General features: G+C 33.7%; 1 protein-coding gene across 1 annotated transcript in view; it reads right to left on the minus strand.

Moving 5' to 3' along the window:
• The window catches only part of Rh4 (Rhodopsin 4), a 67,770-nt gene extending 46,800 nt beyond the window's left edge, over positions 1-20,970 (minus strand). The window contains exons 1-3 of the mRNA XM_073986075.1: positions 20,796-20,970; positions 10,059-10,244; positions 9,654-10,000 (exon numbers count right to left, since the gene is read on the minus strand). Coding sequence (XP_073842176.1) covers positions 9,654-10,000; positions 10,059-10,244; positions 20,796-20,872 — 610 coding nt within the window. The 5' untranslated portion in view covers positions 20,873-20,970. The remainder of the gene's footprint in view (positions 1-9,653; positions 10,001-10,058; positions 10,245-20,795) is intronic.
• Between the last annotated feature and the right edge of the window lie 5,398 nt (positions 20,971-26,368).

Here is a 26,368-nt window from a genome sequence, read left to right on the forward strand (position 1 = left end):
TTATGAATATCGAGATGATTAAATCTAGTACTGCTAACTACCTTGTTTTTTTTGCAGCTGCAAAGTCTATCAGCCTCATACCATTGTCAGATGTTTCACTGTGGAGGCTGAATTTCCCGACTGTTGGGCCAAATATATTCTCCTTTCCAATTTTGGCATTAAAATCGCCTAGAATGATTTTAATGTCATGGGCAGGGCAACTGTCATATGTTTCTTCTAAGCGCTCGTAAAATATATCTTTGGTCTGTTCGTCCTTTTCTTCAGATAGGTGATTAAATACTGATTGTTTTGTTTTATTTTTGTTTTGTTGAAAATAATTCTCATATACACTTTCTACAAAACTTTGATATAAATATTACGTATAATATTAAGAGTATAGAAAAACACAACAAATGTTCAGGTAAAGGGGATAATTAAAAGTCATAGCAAAGCAGAAAAGACAACACAACAAAGGAAAGGAACAAAAAAAAAAAAAAAAAACAAAGAAGAATAAAAAGAAAATTCTTTTAATGTTTTCGTCTAATAAAAAGACTCATAAATGACTCCCTAAAGACTCATAAACGATAATAAACATGACTCAAAAAAGACTCGAAAAAGAGTCCAAAATTAATCAACAAATCACCAATAAATGATTAAAATACGACTCGAAAAATATGACTCGAAACTAATGCAGAGGAAGACTCATTTGTGATTTGTTTAGAAGAGTCGCCTGAGGTTACGTTTTCCTCCCGACAAAGGAGTCATTTATGATCAGAAAATGAGCTCATATTCCAGCTTTTTAATCGTGCAGTCGGATCAAAAAAGACTCGAATTTGATTAAAATTTTCAAAAAATGCTGGCTGGGAGAAGCCCAACAAAACATGAAACACAATTTATTGCAAAGGAAAGTTAATTGTTTACGAATGAAAACATTTAAGTTAGTTTCGGTCGCGGATTTTGTGTTTTAAATGTGATTTGGGACTAACGAATTTGGGTATTGTATTGAGGAAGTCACCTCGGACCGGTTCTCTTTCTTTTATTTATAAATGACTTGCCAAACTCAATAATGCATTCTAGATTGCTAATGTACGCTGATGATGTCAAGCTATTCATTACTCATAAATCGGAAAAGCAAGCTGATCTTCTCCAGAGTGATTTAAATAGCCTTTTTCAATGGTGTAAAATCAACTGTATGGACTTAAACTTAAAAAAATGTAAACATATGTGTTTTTCCAGATCTTCTTCTTTAATAAGGCAATACAATATTAACGGTTCTCAATTATTAACTGTAGCATCATTCGTTGATCTTGGCCTTTTGATGGATCGAAAATTAAAATTTAATAATCATGTAATTTCTATTGTTAATAAAGCGCATGGAGTTTTAGGATTTATAAAAAGATGGGCCAAAGAATTTTCAGATCCCTATATAACAAAACAACTATTTACGTCACTTGTAAGACCTATATTAGAATATGGTTCTGTTGTATGGGACCCTCAATACGCAATGTATTCTGATAAAATTGAATCAGTGCAGAAACAATTTTTGCTTTTTGCACTGAGAGGTTTACATTGAAATAGCGATTTTGTCTTGCCTTCATATACAAGCAGGTTAAAATTAATTCGATTACCTACATTAAAAAGTAGACGCACAATGTTAAACACTATGATGGTGCATAAAATTTTAATGGGCAATATTCCCTCGGATTTCTTAATATCATCTATTAGAATAAATGTTCCTTGTAGAACAATTAGAAACTATCAACCCTTATTTAGAGATTTCCACCGCACGAATTACTCTATGGGAGATCCTATTAACAAAATGTGTGTAGATTTTAATTCCATGTATTGTAATGTAGACTTTGGCATGAGCCTTGAGCTTATAAAATCTAACATAATTTTATTTTTAAATGAATAGTATATAAAAATGTATTAGTAAGTAACTAACTAGCTGATGAAGTAAATTCTGTAGCTGGTTTTCAATTTCCCTCTCATACCCCATCATGATGCGGATCATGGTGTGTACGCGACCCCTACGTAAAAGGGAGGTCGCCCCCTCGGTCGGCAGGGGTGGGAAAGTGAGGCGTGGGAACGTTCGAAAAAAAAAAAAAATACGGACGCTCAGAGAGCGTTGTTTTGGTAGGTTGGTGAAATATTTGTGTACGTCCCGTCGTTATTTAGGTTTAGCAGTAATAATCACTGAATAATCACCCTTATTACGGTTGGCGTAGTCGTATGCGTTCAAATGTCGTATGCGTAGTCGTAGTTTACATTTTGTATATGATGAAAAATTAATATACTACGGACATTTTTAAAATTAAATATCGAAAGAAACACATTCACCATTCGCTAGACGGATTTCTTGGGTTATAAATAACATTTATTTTTTGATACGACAAATCGGTGACCGATTTTGTTAACGACTGCATATAAAAATAAAAACAAATCAAATCAAATAAATACAAATTTTACTTTTTATTCATTTTAGAATGACAAATTTCGTGTTTTTATCAGATGACAAACTTTCTATTGAAAATCTGTTAGAGTCCCCGTATAACGATTCAAGTAATGCAAATTTCTTAGTTCTTGTTCAAAAGATTTCAAACTAATTATTTCACAACTACGCCAATGACTACCAAAACGTCTACGCCAAACAATTATTTTGATTGTAAAAACTGTAGGATTGGTTTTTCTTCTGGATTAAAATATTAAGCATGATCTACTAATAACTCTATTAGTACATCACTTTTATCGTAGGTGTGGCTGAGAGCATTTTGTCAACGCCACGGCAGGGATTGAAGCTTATTTGTGAAAGGCGGTCACTATTTTGGCTTCTTCATAGTCGCATCGCATATTTTTCTGGGATACTCTAGCAATGTCCAATGTTTTGAAGGAAAAGTTTCCGACATATGGCTGATGGCTAGGGAATTTAAAAATCTTAAATGGTTACAAAGCAATGATGTCAACCGATGTACGATCGTCACATGATGATATAAATATACATGTGTGTAAATAAAAAAGATCGGATCTTTTATTACTTGATTTAAACCAACGCAAAATACCCCACGAAATCATGACATCGCATAGAACCACTTCCATCAAATTTTGCTGCGATTCTGACTAACAATTTCTCAAACTATTTAAATTTTTGAAGTATAATTTTAGGCTTACAACTTTGATCATAAACCTCTAAATAACAGCCCAATTAGATATGACTTCATTAGCGGGATTAAGCACATTATCAGGTTTTATATGCTAAATCCAGCCAAAATCTACTAGACTTCCAATACAAAAATAAATCCTCGTATTGAGTGGATTTGTTTTAAATCTGGCATAAATCCTCGTATACAACTCTGTTTTTTGCAACATGTTGCTAGAAAATACAAAAAGTTGCAAGCTGGCACAAGAAACAAAGTGAATTGCTACACTAAAAACAATTTAAAATGTAAAAATTTGTAAACAAGGCGGAAAAATTAAATTTGTTTTGATGTACAAAGTTGATTTTAATCAACCAAGACTAATATTTACGATGTCTAAAAGATAAAATAATTCGTTTATTTATTTTAGATGGACAAACTGCGATAAAATAATTCTTTATTTGCTCTTTAGTTAGCATTAGTAGCATAATGTGCTATCATTTTCAGTATTAAACAATAAATTTGTAATTTGACGTATGTATGTTTTTTGAGACGAGTTCAATTTACAAAAAATACTTTTGACGTTTCAAATTCGATCAGATGGGCTGATGCATCTACCTTGGTAATTGTGCTATGAACAAAAATCAGCTGACTGCCATTTAAATCCTCCAAAATGTATATCTAAATGCAATGAGATTTGTATTGGATTTATTAAATCCAGTCGAGGATTTATGGCTAGTCTAAATGAGCTAAAGGCATAAACCTCTACAGCAACTTATTGTTAGAAACGAAATATTCGGTGCGATAGACCTGGTGATACACAATATCACCCCCTGAACATGTTGAAGATTTCATAATGTTTGATTATGTATTATAATTTACAGTTTTGACAGTTTATGAGACCCAATATCTTTCCTAAACTGTATATGCCTGTCCGTGTACTCGATAATTTGTAATAATTATTACAAATGTTTCTAAAATAGACAGTTGTATAAAGAAAAAGTTGTGAATAATGTGTTTCAGCAACATTTAGTAAGTACGAGGAAAAACCTAATGGCTGTGACTTTTTACGTGATAATTAGTAATAATTAGCTTTGTTCCCGTACTTTTTAATAGTAAAACTCGTAAAAGAGAGAAAGAGAGAAAATTGTTTTAACACAAAAGTTTTTCAAAAAGTTCGGGAACGCAGAAATGGAAAAAACCTCAAAAAAGCTGGAACAAATGTCATAAGCTTTGTTCCCGTACTTTTTAATAGTAAAACTCGTAAAAGAGAGAAAGAGAGCAAAATTGTTGTCACACAAAAGTTTTTTCAAAAAGTTCGGGAACGCAAAAATGGAAAAAACGTCAAAAAAGCTGGAACAAATGTCAAAGTCGGCGTACCAGCCAATCAGACGCCGGCATTCAGATTACTATTTTTTACACGCTCAAATTTGTCAAGTAAAAAGTTTTTAAAGAGAGCGTCATTCAGCGCCATTCTTGTTTAAAGAGAAGTGAACATTTTACAACTTTTTTGTGTACGGGAACGGGTTTTCGTGTAAAATTTGTAAAAGTCGTAAAAATTACATCTTTGTGTTTATTTCAGCTTGAGTCCATATTTTGTTGTAATTCAATTGTTTGAATAACAACAAAATATTTTAAAGTGGATATGAAATTGATTAGTTGCGGGCGAAGGGTAGGGAATACTATAGTTTCAGTTGTCACCAAACAACTTCATCAGTTCCCTTTTTCGCCGACTCTGTATCGATAAACAGGTCAATAAAGCCATCTAACAAATTAAATAAAATGAGAAATTTACTGTATGGCCCTAAAGCTGTTTACCTTACAATTTGAGTCGAACTAAAGAATTTCATATCCACCATATCGACCGCAACTAATCAATTTCATATCCACTTTAAAATATTTTGTTGTTATTCAAACAATTGAATTACAACAAAATATGGACTCAAGCTGAAATAAGCACAAAGATGTAAAATTCTGCAGTCCAACAATGAAAAACGCCAACAACAATAATAGGCATCAGCACGGCCTTGTTGACCAATGCGTAATGCAAAAACAACTTTCTTGTTGTTTTTACCCCCGCTTATTGAAGCAATATTCCTATGTTCGTATTCTTTGCGAAGCAAAGACGACATAAAAACAGTGGTGGATATGAAATTCTTTAGTTCGACTCAAATTGTAGGGTAAACAGCTTTGGGGCCATACAGCAAATTTCTCATTTTATTTAATTTGCTTTATTGACCTGTTTATCGATACAGAGTCGGCGAAAAAGGGAACTGATGAAGTTGTTTGGTGACAACTGAAACTATAGTATTCCCTACCCTTCGCCCGCAACTAATCAATTTCATATCCACTTTAAAATATTTTGTTGTTATTCAAACAATTGAATTACAACAAAATATGGACTCAAGCTGAAATAAACACAATGATGTAAAATTCTGTGCTCGATTCACTATCATAATTTATCGACACTCAAGTTGTTTAAATTTGTTAACCATATTTTTATAGACTTTGGTATTCTGAAACATTTTAAACAACTTTACTCATTGTTATTTAAAATTTTGTCGATAAAGAAACGGCAATAAATTTTGTGTTGTTAAATTGTCGCCGATTACTGATAATAACGGCGAAATTGAAACGTCAAAATTTCTGTCCGCCCTATATAATTAAAACGAATATCAACTACAGAGATTATTGCTTATACCGACCGAATTTCGTGGATTTTTGACCGTTATTATAGACGAAGTCTACTGTAGGTTAAAAACCAAAATGAAACAGAAACGTGTTTTTCGTCTTAAAATTTAAATTTATTAATGCTATCATTTTGGTGCTTTCGTCTCAACTTTAGGTTCAACCAACATCTACATATGTATGTGAATATGTATATTGCAATTAACATGAAACAAATGCTATCTGCATTTAATTTTATACTCTCCAATACAAATTTCAGCCATTTCGGTGGATTAATGTGGCCACTACCTTCAAAATACCGAAAATCTGAAGGTACCGTTCTATGGGGGCTATATGATGGCGTGGACCTATACCTACAAATTTCTGGAGGAAAGTTTTATACCCCCAACGAAGACTTAATACCAAATTTCAGCCATCCCGGTGTGATAATGAGGCCAAAACCTTCAAAATACCGAAAATCGGGAGATATCGTCCTAAACATTTTATGGTAGAAATGTTTCTTTGCCTCTGGAAACACAAAATACAAGGTTACAACGGATTCTGTTGTCAAATGGAACTAATACATTCAAAATATATTAAAATGACGCGTATTTTATATGGGGCGTTATATGGGGGCTATACCAAAACGTGGACCTATATAAACCAACTTTAGTAGGAATATTTTTTGGCCTCTGGAGGCACAAAATACCAAATTACATCCGATTCGGTGATAAAATGGGACAAATATCTTTAAAATTTCTTAAAACGACGACGCGTCACGCGTCATTTTCTATGGGGGCTATACGAAAGCGTGGACCTACTTAGCCCGCTTTCAATACCAAAAGTCCTACGTACATATAATAGAGTTTTCCAAAATTTCATCTACCTACGTCAATCCGTTCGGACGCTAGAGTGATTTCCACAGACAGGCGGTCGGACATGGCTTTATCGACGTAGAATTGCACGCTGATCAAGAATATATAGTTTGTGGGTTCTACAATGATTATTTCGAGTAGCTACAAACGGAATGACGAACTTAATATACCCCCATCCTATGGTGGAGGGTATAAAACTGCGTAATTTCGTGAGATATACGTTTTTTTTATATTTTTCATTTCTTCATTTCTTTATTTTTGACAACAACAATTTCCAGAGATACCATTTTAAAATATTTATTTTCGATAGTATTTTAACATAAGTTACTGAATAACACCATCGTTAGTGCAAACCTCAAAACCTGGCGATAAAAATAACAACTCGACTGTCGTTAAAAAGTTACAGAATAGGCCCACTGCAGTCCAACAATAAAAAAAACGCCAACAACAGTCGTAAAAATTGTAAAAACTTTTTAGTTCTGGAACACAGCTATAGTCAACGTACAAGCCAATCAGACGCCGCACATACGGGTAATATATGCCAAAAGTTGATCAAAACACAACATATAAAAATCGCGTTTTTAAAAACAAACTATTGGTAAACAGTCACCTGACCCTTTACCCCTTTCGCTATGACCATCCGCAACTATCTGCGGTTAACCAATTCAAAGCAGCAGCCGATTGAACTCAGCTATAATGAAAGCAAAAAAGCACATGTTCAAATATTATAAAATGAAGTGAAAATCTATATATATAAATATGGTGTAAAAAATGTATAGTAATTCATAAAATGAGAACGGCTAGGCCGATATCTGTAAAATTTTTTGTCAGTTATTCGTATTTTCGAGGAGAAGGTCTTTACGGAAGAAAATTTTGGAAAATCTCTCTGGAAAAGTCGGAAAATTGGAAAAATCGAAAATTGAGTTTTTGTATGAAATTTTATTCCTTAATAGCGAGAGGAAGTTCGCCGGGTCCGCTAGTTGAAATATAAATATTTTCGCGAAAATTTATAATTTTCAAGGTTTTTTTGTTTTTGTATATTCTCCGTACAAGATAAGCTTATAAGAGTTCTAAATTGTTTGTGCAGCTTCACTCTTTAATAATGGTGGTACGTCTCTTCCTTCATGCATATATTTTTTATGATAATTTTTAAGATAACTCAAATTTCAAAAGTGAAAAAGTGCATGATGCGAACGTTTGCGGACCATAGTTACTTTTGATGTTTTATGCAAGATTATGCTGATTCAAAGATAATACGCTACGCACAGTTGCGCCAATCTGAAATAATCCTATTTTTCTCCACTGCAATCATGAAAACCTTTAAATTTGTTTCTGGAGTTAAATTGGAATAATTTATGTAAACCAATTTTAAAAAAATTAAAAAATATTTTGGCAACGTTTGCCAACACTAATTTTTGATCTGTCTTATAGACGGGGCTCTTATTTATCAGACTAAATCAAAACTTTTGATAAATGTTTGCGCCATTCGGAAAAATCACTGGTTTTTCTAAAGTAAAATTTGAATAATTTATGTAAAACAATTTAAAAAAAAAAAGTACAGAAATATTTTGGCAACGTTTGCCAACACTAATTTTTGATCTGCCTTGTAGCCGGGGCTCTTATTTATCAGACTAAATCAAAACTTTTGATAAATGTTTGCGCCATTCGGAAAAATCACTGGTTTTTCTAAAGTAAAATTTAAATAATTTATGTAAAACAATTTTAAAAAAATTACAGAAATATTTTGGCAACGTTTGCCAACACTAATTTTTGATCTGTCTTATAGCCGGGGCTCTTATTTATCAGACTAATCCAAAACTTTTGATAAATGTTTGCGCCATTCGGAAAAATCACTGGTTTTTCTGAAGTGAAATTTAAATAATTTATGTAAAACAATTTTAAACAAAATTACAAAAGTATTTTGGCAACGTTTGCCAACACTAATTTTTGGTCTGTGTTAAAAGCGAGTCTCTTATATATCAGAATGTATCATAACTTTTGATATAAGTTTGCGCCATTCCGAAAAATCACGTTTTTTCTGAAGTAAAATTGGAATAATTTATGTAAAATAATATAAAAAAATATGTTGGCAACGTTTGCCAACACTAATTTTTGGTCTGTGTTATAAGCGGGTCTCTTATATATCAGAATGTATCATAACTTTTGATATAAGTTTGCGTCATTCCGAAAAATCACGTTTTTTCTGAAGTAAAATTGGAATAATTTATGTAAAATAATATAAAAAAATATTTTAGTAACGTTTGCCAACACTAATTTTTGGTCTACCTTATTAGCGGGGCTCTTATTTATCAGAATGACTCATAACTTTTGATATAAATTTGCGCCATTCCGAAAAATCACGTTTTTTTCTCATATAAAAGTGGAGTAATTTAGAAATAATAATAGAAATAAAAAATCGAATGGATATATAACTATATAAATTTTGAACCAAAATTGACACACTGTTTTCTGGTCTCGTTCTGGATGCATGTACCGATTTTTAGCTTGATCGGATATATATTGCGCTTTCAGTGCATTATTTACCTCATATCCGATGCTAAAATATAAATGGGAGCTATATCTAAATCTGGACCGATTTTCATTATTTTCTACAAAAATAGTCCTTGGACCAAAGATATGATTTGTGCAAAATATTATATCAATCGGATTATAAATGAGGGTTTTAGGAGTTTTAATCAACTTTTAACATACATTACTCCTATGTGCGCCGGCAACCATATTACTATTTTTTACACGCTCAAATTTGTCGAGCGCCATTTTTGTTTAAAGAGAAATCAACATTACACAACTAGTTGTATAAAGGAAAAGTTGCTGAAAAAATGTTAAAATTTGGAAAAAATATTACGAAGTACAAAATTTGGTTCGAATCGATTGGAGAGTTATCGTGCGAAGCAGCCAGACATATAGACGGACATTGCTAAATCAACTCCAAATTGTCTGTTCTCAGCTTTATTACTTTGTTGATAGCTTTACTTACCCGGAACAAATCTTCCCCAACTTTCAGTTACACACGCTACCACAAATGGTGTGGCGTACATGTAAATGAATATGATCATCAATATCGCCTTGCCATGGGTCATTTTACCCTCCATTGGTCGCGTGATTACATTATAGCGATCGTAGGCAATGAAAGCATTTGTACACGATGCACCTATCCCAGTATAGGATCCAATTATGCCGAATATTTGGCAACCCAAATTTCCCAGAGCAAATCCACGCTTAAAACTATTATAGATGAAGATTGGTGTCTTCGACATCATCAGGAAATCACAAACGGCCAAATTTATAACCAAAATATTTGAGGGCGTTCGCAAGGATTTGGCGCTGTAATTGATTGTAAATGGATAATAACAATTTAATTACAAAATGAAATATTTCTTACGCTGTGAACACCCAAATCACAAGGCCATTTCCGGTCAGCGACATTATGGTAAAGAATATATACAACATAGCTAATAGGTAGTGCATAGATTCGGGAGGTTCTTGAAATTGTAGCCAATGCTCTGGAATGTGACGTATTTCGTGTGGTGGTACATCCCAGCCCAAAAGTCTCCTCTCGGCAGATAATCTGTTAATATTTAAAATATTATGTTAAAGTACAATTATGAGAAGTAGATCATCTTAACATCAGATACATACATACTATGTAAATCTTAAGAAAAAGAGTTATTGTTGCGAAACGAAAAAAAACGTCCATGTACAACTTGATTGCATTTGACCTGCGTTATATGCTGTTTATACTATAGCTTTTTGCGGGGTTAACCTTCATTATCAGGATTTGTTTGACGTATATGTAATGGAATTGACATTTAAAACCCAGTGGGTTTGTTAAATCCGGTTATATATAAACGTACTATTAGTGTATATTATAGCATGGCTGCACTACCCAATCAACTCGAAATGCCAGATTACGAAAAAATATATGGAAAATGCCGCAAATCGGAATGTGCGTATGACTATGAAAAATCATGTAATGAAAAAAATATTGGTTGAATTGTTGCTTAAAAACTACCAAGCCTTCCTAAAAAATCCAATTGATATGTTGGTACACGCAGAGAAGGGATATTGGCGGAGCTATCATATTCTGTTCTCAGAATATGTTAATTGGTAAGATAGAGGTTTATAATTTGGTACAGATGTTTATATTACTCCTGGCATGTTTGGCATTGAAAATGGGCTATATCGGTCTACGATTTGATATACCCCCCTATCTTCGGTATTTTGAAGTTTTTAGCCTAATATTCATTGGGACTACAAAACTTTCTACCAGAAGACGGTACCTCCCGATTTTCGGTTTTAGCCTCATTATCGCACGAAATAGACTGAAATTAAGAGTTTAGTATTCGATATGAGAATACAACATTCCTGCAGAAAATTGCGGGTATAGATGCAAGTTTTAGTATAGCCTTATATAAGAGATACGCCCTATTTTCGGCTTTTCTAGCTTGTTTTTCATACAAAAATAGCAGTTATTATTTATTCTGGTATTACCCCCATTTTACGGTACATCAAGATTTTACCTGTTTTTAAGACTGTATCTACATTTCTGACCAAAATAGCAATTTAAGTTTTCTATGGGTTAAAAAAAGTATCCACAAAAAATTATATGCATATAACGGTTCCTCCCAACCGATGTTTCTGTAATTTAGTACAGCGGGATCTCAGATGGAAAGGTACACGATACCGCCCGATGTGAAGTCTTTTTAAGGATTTTTCTACTGAAGTGGCTGTAACTCGGTGTTTTGGATTCTTAATTTTCTAATATTTTGGTGTATACCTCATAAGAATTTACCTCCCGTTTAATTTATGTACGTATATTAAAGGTTATACACACATTGCCCAAATTGAATGACTGTAACATGGTATGAATGGGTAGAATACCCAGATATGCCGAGTGTACTACATGTAGTACACCTATTATTTGTAGGTTTTTGTGCTTATTTTACGATAAATTTTCTAATAAACTTGTTGAGGCGCTACAGAACATAACGGTGAACAAAGCGTACATTGATAAGTTTTGTATAAAATAATTGCTTGTGCGTATTGTTTGTGATCAAAGATTTCAGTTTTGTGAAATTTGGAAAAGTGTAAAGATGCCACGCAATCGGTGCGAAAAAATTGTATATGGCGAAAACCAAAAATCCTTTGCAATTCCATTTGAAAAAAATTAAAAAAAAAATTTGCAATTTTTGACATAGAGGTTAAGAAAAAAATTCTGGTTTCAAATCTGTTCGCGTTCACAAAATTGAACGATGCGCGAAAAGTTATAGCGGTTTTTATTCTCATATAAAGAAAAAATATTTAAAAATAGCTTATTTGTTGTTATGAGAAAATGTATGCATAAATCTTTAACAGCATTCCATACCTACTCGTAGATGTTTAAATAGTTATTAAATTTATTATTGTTTTCGCGTAAAATCAAAAAAATTTTAGAAAATCCAAATTATCCAGTCCCAGAGTCCGTACAAAACCTCAAAAAAATAAATTAAAAATTTATACTGAATATACGACAATGCGTGGAAAAATATGATACCAAATTTATAGAGATTGGGTACATAAATTGCATATTATAGCAACAACAAAAGAGAAAAACTTATTATTTATTATTGTCTTTTTAGGACGAAGGCCAATTATTTATGAAAGTTTATTATTTATGGATTAATCGAGCTAACATGGCCTAAGGAGTTTTGTATTGAAAAATGAATTCTAGCGTTATACCACAACACACATTCAACAAATTAATAATGCGCATCCGTTTTTGGATACAGCGAATCAATCTCTTTCAATATCTATGCATATTTCGATGTTTCACTCTGCGGTCAAAGTGTGCCGCCAGTTGCATTACACAATGCAAAAAACATTAAAGGGGGTAAAAATCGCGCAATTTGCATACGATTTTGATACGCATCCGGTTTCAGTAGCACCCATCAAAAATACGTCTACGAGTATATACACATATTTCAAACAGATTCTTCGATGTGCCTCCGCATTCTATTTTTGGTAAAACCCCATATTACTCGCGAATCTCTGTAATTTATGACACGCGTTTTCGCAAATATTGTAATCGCGTATAAAGGATTCCATTTACGTAAAAAAATTTAAAGAAAATCGCGGTTTAGTACGCGGATTTGTCAAAATAAATTTATGCTGATTTTCTATTTTCAGGGTATCTCTATCCGCGGTTTTAGTGGATGGATTCGATCGCGGATGGGCTCATTAGATCCGTCGCGTAAAAAAAACTAAATTCACGCGGGATACAAAGGAAATTGAATGGCACTTGTAAATTTTAAACGCAAAAATAGGTTTTTTTAAAAAAATGCACGCATCAAATATTGGCCTTTAGACTCCAATTACTAGGATGCTGTAAGGAGCACACTCATGAGATATGCATTAAGCGACGTAAAATCACGAGTTTTATAATCCTATTATGAGTTTTGAATATTATCTTGTTGCGCGTCCGAATTATTAAAACAATTCAAAAAACCCCGAAATTCCGACTTCAAAATGTCAGCATCAATTTTAGGTGGATGCAGTGGATATATCGAAATAAGTTACACTACCATGAAGTATTCTTTGAGTCTTTCTTTGGGCATATGTCTATAAAACACTGTTGGGCAGAAATGCTCGGCCTCATACACAAAAGTGTAAAAAATACATGAGTCTCTCGCAATTTGCCCACCATTGCTATAAAATGTAAGGTTAAGCCAGAAATCGGAAGGGAGCTTAAAAAAACTTGTTGGCTTCAACCCATTCTTACCTATTTTTCTACATTGATGCCAACACAGCTTCCACGTAAACTAATTTTAATTGTCGATATTATGGGAACCCTTCTAAAACACTTCATTTTAAAGAATGTATATCATACTATATAGAATATGTTAACAGTTCGCGAATTCTGAATGGGTGAAACTCGGATTCATCGATTGTAAAACATTTTTGGTTTTCGCCATATGCTTATTTTATTTTTGTTGGTTTTCTACGGTTTTCTAATTTTAACAGTTGTAAAAATCAATACATAGCAAAAGTATATGGCAAAAAATTAATTATATGTGTTTTAGTTGACATATTTCCTAGCGTACTATATGCACTACGTGCGGCACTTGTGTGTAAAAAATAAAAATATTATTTTTAAAGATTTTTATCATTAAATGAGAAGGCCTTAGAAGAAATATTTGAACAGTTTTTACACGATTTTTATGACATTGCAATTGTACCCGCCGAAGATGTGAATACGAGGCTACTAGATAAGTTTCTGGCCTATGCAATATCGTCCAAAAACGGCCGTTGTGCCAGAAAACATTGATGGCGTGCAAGAACTAATAATGCAAAATCGTCATGTGATATACGGTGAGATAGAGGCTGCCTTGGCTATTTTTTGCACCAACATACATTGATATTGCATAAACACCTGTCCGTGAAAAAGGTTTGTTATCGTTGGAACCTCCACAATTTCACAATCGCTCAAAAAAGACTCGTGTCGGCTGGTGCAAAGAAATGTTGAAAAAATACGATAGCGGTGCTTCACAAGACGTTTATACGGTCGCACAGGTGACGAATCATGAATATATGCGTATGAGCCCGAAACAAAACAACAATCGACCATGGGGTCTTCGGAGACGAGCCAAATTCAACTAAAGTTGTTCATTGAAGAAGCACTTTGAAACAAATGGTAGCCTATTTCTGCGACTAAACTGATAATATGGCGACCATACGGCTTGTAAAACGTATGACGAAAATTTCCGAGTGGTACACCACAATTTGTTTGATGTCTGATGTCAAGGAAAGCTCTTTTCTGAGCTTATATCGATTCAAACTGACTTGGAACCCAATGTCTTCATTTGATTCCTGCACATCAAGAAAAAAATGTGTGGTCGACGATTTTCGTCGCCAGAAGATGCTGTTAAAGCGTTCAAAAACCATGTTTTGGAGATGTCTCATCCGGAGTGGAAAATGTGATTGGACAATTGGTTTGATTGCTGCCAAAAGTGTATAAACCATGATGTTGAATACTTTAGAAAACAACAGAACTATTTTTGATGATAAATATTCGCGTTTTCGTTATTAGGTCAGAAACATTTATAGAAGCCCTCCTAATTACATTATTGATGAAGATCCTGGACTAGATGATGCAAATTTTAAAAATTTACCTCCTCCTTTATTAAATGTTGAAGCTGATTTTTTTTTCGAAATCTTTATTCCACTGTTTCAGATAGCGATGACGATATGACACTTGCGTTATTGTAACAGATCTTGCTTTGCTCTTCTCACTGACGGCTTGATACGTCAGTGAAAAGAGCGAATCAAAATCTGGAAGGCACCGATGCTATAATTTCAGCATGTGATCAGGAAATTTTACCTAAAACCCTGGAATTGTTTTAACAAATTGTTGATGGTGATTTGGTGAAGTCATTACTCAATTCCAAAGACTATGCCCTAAACATAACAAAACTACATTTGTCTTTTGCATACGTATATGCCGAGTGTACTGTATGTAGTACGGTCTTAAAATCCAATTTAGAAAATATGATTCTTTATTTCAGTTTCAGTTTTATAACATTATCAGTCAGAATAACACTCTTTTGGAAAATCACGAAAATTGCTTTATTAGTTTGCCTGTCGGCATGTCCGGGTTAAAAGAAAGTGATATTTTTAAGGTAGGATATTCCAATCCTCCTTGGAATAAGCATTCAAGTGATGGAAGAGCTTAGTACTTTCCACTTTACTTTAATACAACTCATGGTGGATGGTATAAAAAGTTCGGAGCGGTCGAACTTAACGGCAATAGCTGTTTTACATCATGAATTGTCTTTCATTCGAAAGATTATAAGTGACTTGTTCCTCAGAACGCTAAAGCCAAAAAAAACATCCAACGTTTCAGCAAAGTTGGGCGCCATTTCTGATAAAAAGGGTAGGAATATTTGAATTCAACGGTTAAAAATACAACCACGTACATATTTTGTAAATAGTACCATAAAAATTACATCTGTGATCTTAATATCTTTTGTACACAACTAATACTAGATGAGTTACTCGCTTCTCATGTTGAGTACTTAAACGAAACCAAATTTCAATAAATCGGTTACATGATGCAACTTATGTAAATATTACATGTATTATTTAGATAAACTTAGATACATAACTTGTGCTAAGTAATTATTAGAACTATTGTTAGACTTAAGTCTTATTTCAAATAAATTGAATTGAATAAAGTCGCTCTCATTCGTTCAGCAAACATTGAAAGTTTATAATCTATTACGCTTGCCCAAGTTGATGGATATAGATTCATAAGCTGGAAATAATACCTAAACAAGAGTAAAAGTGTTCATTCAAAAGAAATCTTGTGTTATTCTTTCGTATGAAGCCACATCAGCTCTACTCACGAGCTGCTTTATAATTAATTTAATTTATAACATAATTGATTTAATTTATTAACTTTATGACCTAATGAATTTGTGTTGAGAAATGTTATCTAGCGAAGTCGCATACATCAAAATAATAATATTTAGCAGACCTTGCAGCCTTCTTTTGTGCAGGAAATATGCAAATAACCGCCACTAAATCTACGAGCAGACTGTTTACCACAAAGACAAAGGAGATGAGGATGACACTGAATGTCCTGGTTGAAGAAAGAACAATTTGGACAAGTAAATATCTCAGAATGCTCCTCCGCGCAGACCACAGTTATATACCGATACCAGGGCAATGCAATGGAAAGAATATTTAGATCTGTCAGAACGTCGCTACGAATGACTTGACTTACAAGAGAATACTAAAATTCTTCCCGTTGAATGCTACCTTGGAGTCTTCCTGATAATTATATGGTAGATAGGATCCCCTTAAAAGAGGACCCAAATTAATATGTTTTAGAAAACGCAAGCATTGAAAATATGTAAAGTATAGTACACATTGACAAGCAAAACTGACAGTCATCGAGGTCTATTTCGTGAATATCAAAGCCTAATTGAAAAATTTCTTTTATAATCTCTAAATAATATCGCAAATATTGTATTTCAAACGTTTTTAGCTAAATAAAAGTTGTTATTTGCCGGAAAATTGTCCTTAAAGTACGTTGACTGTCAGTTTTGACTATTAGTGTGTACTCCCCTTTAGTTAGTAAATTGGTAGGTCGAACAAGCTCTTGAACAACAATAAATCAAAACATTTGTTCTCGATCTTTTTTAGACCCGGTCAACGGAAGCGTGAATTTCATTAACAAAATTTCACGAATCTATGCGTTTCTAGATCGAGTTCCATAGTAGAGTAAAATCATAAAATGTTTGTAGTGGGGAATTCGATCGATGAACGCCTAATATCATGAACATTTTTAATTAAATTTATGCTAGTGTGGACCGTATGTGTGAAAATTGCTAAAAAAAAACTTCGGCACCACCGTGTCATGCGTGATCGCATATGATCCAAAGACACTAGCTAGATCACATTTATTATAAAACCCATAAGACCGGGCTGAATAGCATTCGCTGATGCTATAAACTATTACTTTCCTAATGCCTACGAAGGTGACATTACATCCCTTGCTTTATTACTGTGGCGTCCGACGCTGAGAAGTCTGGAGTGAAATAGAAAAAGTTTTTGTGGCATCAAGTTCCTGTACTAGCGTAAAAAAGTTGGTAATTTTATTGATGTCAACGCCTGCACGTTGTCGTAACAACAGAGAATAGCGAATTCAAATGAGAGCTATGTCAGCCGTTGTTTAACAAAGAGACATTACTCTTCCATAAATTCTCTCTCATTTATTTTGGACACCAATGGTAATTTATATTGTTCAGTTCGGAGAACTTGTTCTTTACTGTCCAAGGTACCTGTACATACATTACCTTTATTTATTTTGTCCATCAGGGCTTGATTTGCTGTTTTATTCCGATGGAGGTTTATCTGGCTGAACTTAATCGTCCTCCAGTAAACGGGCTTCTTGAGTGCCGCTAATAGGTTCGCCTCCCTCTTGCGTATTGCTCGTTGGTTTAGATTCCTGGCTTTTTTGTTGGGCATCATAATACCCAATTTAGAAGCTGACTGCGTTGAACATGTTGGAGTACGTCATGCCCTTTGTCTTTATTAGACTTGTTAGTGAGAGATTGTAAAGTCACATTACAAGGAGTGTGCTAAACTGCTCACTACCTCTCCGAGAGCGGCCGGGTTCGCATGCGGGCCAGAAGATTCTTCGGTCGCGCTCACCCTCTTGATGTCTGAGCTCAAGCCTTTCGCCCTCTATCAAAGAATACTGTGGGGAGTCTCCTCCGCGTGGGATTTGACTAGGTTTGCTCGGTGTTGTGGTGGAGGGAAGTGGAGGGAGTATTGTTGATATCTTTTGGGGCATCCCGCTGTTCTCTGTTAAGTCGCGGCGGGGTTTTCATAAACTTCCGTCGTTGAGCCCCTGTCCACATCATTGTTTTCGTTATAAGTTTTGCTCGCTCTCGCTTATTTCTTTTTTCATGCTCTTTATTGGAATTTTCCACAACGGTGATGTTTATTTTGGTATTGCTGTCCGATTCGAAGTCAGGATCGTTCCCTAAGCTTGCCTGTCTCCGATATGCTCAAGTACAAGCAATTGATACGTCATTTCTATAATAAGCATGACAGCAGCGAAAATGGTAATTTCTGATGGCTTATGAGTAGACAGCGGAATTTTATGCGACCCCTATTTTTGGTCCGATTCATGTCAAATTTTGGGACTGGGCATATTTTTGGCTTCTGTTTAAATTGCAATCGAAAAATATGACATATGCAAAATTATGCAACAAATATTTCAATAATAGGTACAAAAATGTTTGTGTGTACAATTTTTTTGTTTAAAATTCTCTTCAGACAAGTCCATAAAATAGAGAAATGTATAACCACAGCCACAACCTTCAAAATACCGAAAATCGGGAGGTATCGTTCTATGGGGGCTATATGAAGACTTGAACCTAAACCGACAAATTTTAGGTGGAAATTTCTTTGCCCCCAAGGAAGACTTAATACCAACTTTCAGCCGTTTCGGTGTGATATTGAGGCCACAACCTTCAAAATACCGAAAATCGAGAGGTACCGTTCTATGGGGCTATATGAAGACGTGAACTTATACCGACAAATTTCAGGTGGAAAGTTGTATACCCCCAACGAAGAAAAAATTTCCAATTTCCAATTTTGAGGATACAACCTTCAAAATATCGGAAATCGGGAGGTTCTATGGGGGCTATATGAAGATGTGGACCTATTTCAATTGTAAAGTTTCATATCCCTAACGAAGACTTAAACCAAATTTCAGCCATTTCGGTGGGATATTTAGACCACAAATCCTTGAATATATTTTTGCATATGCTAATTTTATGCAAATATGTAAAAATATGCACGATATGCAAAATATGCAGAAATGTCTGGGCTTAATTCATTTTATTTTGTAATAATAATACCATTTTTCTTCCTTTCTGGTTTTTGACAGTCCATGCTGTAGAAAATGTAAAAATAAGGACAATTATTATTAAAAGTTTTGCAAGAACTGATATGAATAAAAAATCAGACGAAATTACTAGAAATGTGATAGATATGACTAACTTTTTTTTTTATTTACGAATTTTACACAAAAAAATAATTGCTAATAGTAGTCCTCCTGCAAAAATGTCCGAGGCCTCATATGAAAAGAAATGTTACCAGCCTTTGGAAATGCAACGAAATAGGATCCGGGCTAAGGTGTACGTAGGAATATTTTTGGTTTCTACGTCGTAAAAATCGCACATTTTATTTTATTTGACGTAAAATGTATTGATGTTTTAGAACGCGATATCGAAAATCATTTTATGTGGAAAACTGTGAGGAATTATAAGAAACAATTAAGATATACAGTTCTTCGTGCAATCTGCGTACGGCTGAAATTCTACGCTTACTATGAACGAGGGTTATGGCTGCAAAAATTGCCAAAATAATGCTTTCGACTTCTAGAAAATCCTTTACGTGTAAAAAACTTCAAGTTTTACCATTTTTTACTCGAAAAACCTTCCTTTACTTCATCATACACTTCATATGGTAGCAGTTTACAACTTTTACTACTTTTGCCGGTTTTACCATTTTCAAAAGTAAAGGAACAGGCCAAATTTTTATTTACCGAAAGACCATTATGAATATATAAATATCAAAGGAATGAAGTAAATTGGCCAGGAATGGACGTTGGATATTCTATTGAAGAAATACATTATTTTTAGGGAAATTTAGATTATTATTAGTTCTTACTAAATTTTTAATAAAATTATCGTTATTTTCTATTGCACAGTCATCCCAAGAGAAGAAAAGAAATGAATGGTATTTTGCTAAACAAAATGCTTAAATACCACAAATATTTAGTGCTTCCAAGTGTACGAATACGCCATCTATACCTAAACGACGGAATAAATTAAAATTGTTTTTGTTATTTTTAAATCTTCCTTCGTTATAATAATTCCCATAATTTGTTTCATATTTGGATATAAAATATTTATTATTAATTTTTTGGGGTGTACGAATATGAACTTTGCATACTGAACATTTTTCAGGCCTTATGGAACACTAACAGAGAGTGGATCGGGCTAAGAGTCAATTGCTCTGTTCCAGAACCTGCAAGAAGCTACTAATTCTTACAAGATAAAATTTGTTCCTTTATGTTATCGAAAAAAATAGTAAAAATTAGTAGATTCTTGCAGTACTGGAACAGACCAAATGTTTGAAGCTTTTATTGGAATTAAATAATCAATATGGTCCACATTATCTACATTTGAGAATTATCGCGTATATTAAATGTGAACAAAATCAAATGGCTGTCAGATTAGAAATTTTTACATTCATTTGGAACTACAGCTCCCAAGTTGCTGCCATTGCTTTAAGGAAATCTTACAAATTTGAAAGAGTTCATATTTCAAGTTAGCATTTTCTCATGTGCTTATTTGCACTGTTCTATAATGTACCCATAAATGACATTTATCAATAAATTTTAATTGTGTCTCTAAATATTCCGTGCTATGATATGCTGAGCATCATGCATAGAAGTACTTCTCTTGAAAATAAAAAACCTCCTCTCACTTTCATCAAAAAGCAATATAACTGCGTCCATTATGTCATAGGTATTTTGTCGATTTCTTTATAACACACTTACCTTGCCTGAGGAAATAAAACGGCCGAAGCATTATCCAATGTTATGGCAGCACTGGAACTGATGTTGTAATATTCCATGGTTTGGCCGCTACCACAACACGTTTGGTTTTCCGATTATTTAATACTATCTCTTATAAAAAAACGTTTACAGACTTTTGTTGTTCATTACCGACAAAGTGGTTCATGCCAATGGGCATTGTTTTTATAGCAGAATTTTGCTGAGATTTCATTTACGCACCAGTCTTTAGTTTATTGGGAAAATGGATTAAAGCTTAACCTCCCGTATAACATTTGATGACATTGACTTGAAGGGATTAACGTGAATATCCGAATGTGTTCTAAAGACTCTTTGTAGATATTTGCTGGGATTTCTTGTCTAAATATTTCAAAGCAAAACTATGTGGAATAAAATGCATTTTAAAGATTATTGTCAGAGACGTAGTAGCTGTAGGTTTATATCACAGTATCCAATTGATTTTCATATTAATATGGAGCAGAATTAATTTATCCTTAATGGACGGATTTAGTAGCATTCCATGACATATATTAATGTCAGTAGTGGAATTCTGTAATTCATTTTTTGAAAACAAGTCGAACAAGACATACTTTAAAAAGTGCTAAATGTGAATGGGAAAGATTTGCACATTTTTAGGACAAAGATTTTGGTTATGAAGCCCGTATTCGATCTGGCTATAGATTAAAGTCTCAACTCACACAGGCTGAGGGTATACCTACGTCGGCAAACCCGACTGATACTTTTTTAACTCGTTTTCGAGAAAACAAAAGATATGAATGTTCATATGTTTGCCTCCGCTGTTCCGACAGAAGTCATAGTCCTTGGAAAGTTTTAAATGTCATCGAGTTCATAAACATCTAATCGTACAATTAAGATTGAAAAAAGGCGGAACAACAACCATTGGAATATCAGTTGATGCAGTTTTTCGGCTTAACCCATTTCTTGCAGTACTGGAACAGACCATAAATGTAATTTTCTGAATTTTTTAGTTGTCTTGCATGGACTCTATCACTTCTGGTAAAAAAGTAAAGTTTTGGTGTTTTTATGACAAAAAGAATATTATTTTCTACAATAGTTCGGTACAAGTCCAATCTGCACTCGCGGATTCGAGTTATTCTTTTTGTGGAGTTATTTATTTCAATTAGTTATTGGTATACAAATAACATTAATAGGGTTTTTAGATAGATCTTCTTATCAGAATCAGTCCTCGCGTAAAAATGTGTTCAATTGATAACTTCATAAAGCAAAAATAAGACAAAACTTGTTTAATGGGACTGAAGTTAATGTGTGATATATGGATATGTACTTTAAAGAAGAAGATATACTGAAAACCTTTGAAATAGAATCGAAAATGCCAAATAAGAGCTACTGTGGTTAAAAATTCTGGGATACATTAAAACTTAAACCTACATGGGTAATATTCATTTGAAAGATTTCGCGTCGGACGTCCGACATTGTGTTTGCTGGGTAGCTATGGAAAGGAGTGATTGCGACATTGGTCCAACCTTTGCGCATCGGGAGCAATTTGAATGTAGTGGCCGGATTTACATTTTTTTTGACTGAAAGTTTACAAAAATTTAGTTTGATCGGGTATTTGAGACTTTCTCCTATGGACAGATGGAAAATAATTTCTGAGTCCGGCCACTACATTCATAGTATGCCGCGCATCGCATTATTTCTTTCGCACTTAAAACAAGTGCGAATTTGCACTATATCGATCCAACTATAGTAGGGGGTAATGCCGATTCTGGATCACAAAAGCGCCTTTTTTGCCTATTCGGCCCACTGTGCAGGCTGTGTGTGTGTCTGTGTGTGAGAGAGAGAGTGTGTGTGTGTGTGTGTGAGAGAGAGAGAGAGTGTGTGTGTGAGAGAGAGAGTGTGTGTGTGAGAGAGAATAAGAGAGAGAGAGAGATCACTAGATCGAGAGAGTATTTGGAGAGATCTTAAATGTAAACATAGCTTAAATATATACAAAATATTATGGTGTTTCAAAAATATTACCTCCAAAAATATTACGTTGAATCATGAAATATGGGGTCCCCAATGTGAGAGTTAGGATAAAGACCAGCCCTAAGAAGCAATTCTTACCCGAACAGACCTATTGTGCGAGAGAGTTTTATTCAAACAAATGTATGGCATTAGAGAACATATGAGAAAACTAAAATAAGAGAGAGAGAGTAAACTAATAGACGGTTATACATTTACCCATTTACATGTATGTATGTCCAGATAGTTAGGATAAAGACCAGCCAAAAGATGCAATTTTTGTCGATTTGAACCACTGTGCGAGTCAGTTGGAATTAAACAAATGATTGAGTGGAGTATATCTAGTGAACCACATTTAACCTGTATAAGTGTAGGAGGGAGCCAGACCTTGATTTCGGGAGAGAAACACATTTATCCTGTATATGTGTGGAAGGGAGCCAGACCGAGAAGTTGAGAGAGAACCACATCTGATCGTTAATGTAAACAAAATACATTTCAATATATGTCTGTCTGTAAGCATGCCGAATCATGATCGTAATCAAAGTGGATTTTTCCGTCCGTCCGCCAGTCTCTCTGTGAGCATGTTCAATCATGTTCATAACTTAACATATGTATCCCCAATTAATTTCACAATATTGTGAAATTCATGTTTTAGCATACTACAGTTTTCGTATAAAAAGCAAATAATCTTAAATAAAGTTCAATGTATACCCAATTAGTTTCACAAGTTTGTGAAATTATAGACGATGGTCAGGTTCGTTCGTCTTTTGAATTTCATAACTCTGTGAGTTGAGATGAATGTCAGACTTTCTCATATTGCAACAAAAACCCAAGATTAAACATAAAGTGACCATGAAATGATTCGTACAAATTCTCTCCTTTGTTATATTCCATGTTAGCGTACTGGTGATCGATACATTGACCAAAAATTTGATTTTTTGTCAACAAGCATTTAGGCAATTTGTTTACATTTAACAAATGTAAACAAATCTGCAGTTTTCAATGCTACAAGAATATTTCTTTATTCTTTGGAATTCTTGCCCTTGTGGATATTACACATTTTGTATATGTTATGCAGGTTGATCATCAAATGATGAGAGAGGGGATTCAAGTGTGAGGTGGGGATTGGGTTGAGGGCGGATTTTGATGCTGGAATACAATCAATACTTTGATTCATCTAAATAATTATATCAGAACTTAACACGTCACATATTATTAACGGAGCTTAAATGCACTGCACAGTGGGTCAAAACAACAAAAATAACATCCAAAATGTTAGGCTGGACCAAATTTAGAGTAAGTCTAAATTAAATCATATGTATGAGTGAGAGTATAACATTATTGTCATCAAAAACATACACATATATATATAAGCGTTTAAATTTAGGCAAGGCAAAATATGAAACAAAGTTGGATATTTTATCTCCAGTATGTGTGGGAAGCAAAATATGAAACAATGTTGCATATTTAGCATCCTATATATGTGAGAGAGGGAGCGATAGACAGAGAATTGGAAAAGTCCCCCAGATTTTTACGTTAATGTAATCAAAATTACATGTCAATGTATATGTAAGCGTAAAAATATAAGCAAGGCAAAATATTAAACAAAGTTGCATAATTTACCTCCAGTATATATGGGAACAAAATATGATACAATGTTGCATATTTTTACCTCCCGTATATGTGAGAGAGGGAGATGAAATAGATAGAGAATTGGGAAAAGCCCCCAAATACAAGTCAATGTATATGTAAGCGTTTAAGGCTTGGAAATTTCGTAACTTAATTTAATTTGAGTTTAAGTAAATAGGAATGAGAGAGTCTCAGTTATTGTATGACTTCAACCAGGAGTAAATATCAATGGTCACCATTTGTTATGCTCTCTATACTCGATGTTAGCGGGTTGGAGATCGATACATGGACCCAATAATTAGATTTTTTTATTTTAAATTTTGTCTGTTAGAGCGAAGATCATTTTTAATGATTTCTATTAATTTTCTCGTTTAGAGTTAAGCTTGATCAGTTTTAATGATTTTTATTAATTTTCTCGTTTAAAGTTAAGCTTGATGATCGGGTTTTTTGTCAACAAGAACGTAGACAATTTGGTTACATTTAATCAAATGTAAACAAAAGTGGTTGTATTTAGGATTGAGGAGAAATAAACTACATATAACTTCATCAATAAATGGCTAGCAACACATGGAACATTTTCTACCAGAAGAGGTTCACTTGACAAAGATCAAAAATATGTCCACAATATAAAAACAATGTACTGCATTCGTTGATATAGCAAATTTTGTATAAATTTGCATCTGATATTTAATAGAAAGTTTTCTTAATGTCTATTTATCCAGCAGATGTTGTGGTATATCAGATGTTATGGAAGCTGGAATTATTGTTTACTCCAAAAATATCATAAGCAAGAAGAATACTTTCCAACATACCGACAATTATTGTATGCCTCGTCAATAATGTGTAATTAGGTGACCAACGATGATGTTATGTAAGGTTTATCTTCATGTTCCTAAAAACCAATTTCCACCTCATACCAGAACGGACCAATTCATTGATATCTAAAAATCCAATGGCTAATTTTCAAACGTTTGTAAGCGTTCATCTTCACGATGGAATCTATTATCCATGACATAGGATGGTTTTTTTTTTTTGGAATTTCCAATAAACCGCTGACAGAAATATACTCCATTTCATCACAATACAAAGGGATCACTGATGTGAATAGGGTTAAGGGGCTTTGGCAGAGTTTCATGCCAAAAAGACTGGACAAATGATTATGCTTGATGTCTGCGCTTAACAAAGATATTGAATAATCTTCTGTTTAACAGCATGTTTATTCGTGGTCATGATTAAACATGCCATCTATCCAAATAATTCCCAAAGATTGTGAATTTCATATTTATATTGCTTGACATTAAATTTTTCATATTATCACAATTTGGAATAAGAAATAAGGTAGCTCAAGTTCGAAAAAATCTACAGTATCCAGTCTTCCTGAATTCATAGATTCAGGTTTCGTTCACATTAGATTCAGGTTGTGTTCAGGTTAGGTTGGGTTCAGATTGGGTTGGGTTAGGTTCAGGTTGGGTTAAGTTCAGGTTGGGTTGGGATCATGCTGGGTTGCGTTCAGGTTGGGTTGGATTCAGGTGGGGTTGGGTTCATATTTGGTTCGGATTTCACCTTACTGATGGTCCGGGAAATATTTCTCATGATTGTCACAGTTTCAAAGTCCTTATTATAAATATATATCAATGACTAATACGCATTAAAAAAAAATAAAAACAACTGTAGCGGCCCGTTTATTCAGCATTATTAGTAATTATTATTTTTATTATATGACAACATAATTTCATTTAATTTTTGTTAACATCATTTGTACATGTATATGTTAACGTCAGTTTACATTTTAATGTTAAATATCCAATGTTACGTTACATTAGTATCTTTTGTTACAGAACCTTAAAACGATTTCACTCGAAGGAGCATCTCTAACTTTCTCTATTTCTCAATATACATGCTTCTTCTTACTTTTAACGAACAAGTTATTATCATTGTTATTG

The sequence above is a fragment of the Musca autumnalis genome, unplaced genomic scaffold, assembly GCF_047663935.1.
Source record: "Musca autumnalis isolate F117 unplaced genomic scaffold, ASM4766393v1 scaffold_4, whole genome shotgun sequence".
Lineage (NCBI taxonomy): Eukaryota > Metazoa > Arthropoda > Insecta > Diptera > Muscidae > Musca > Musca autumnalis.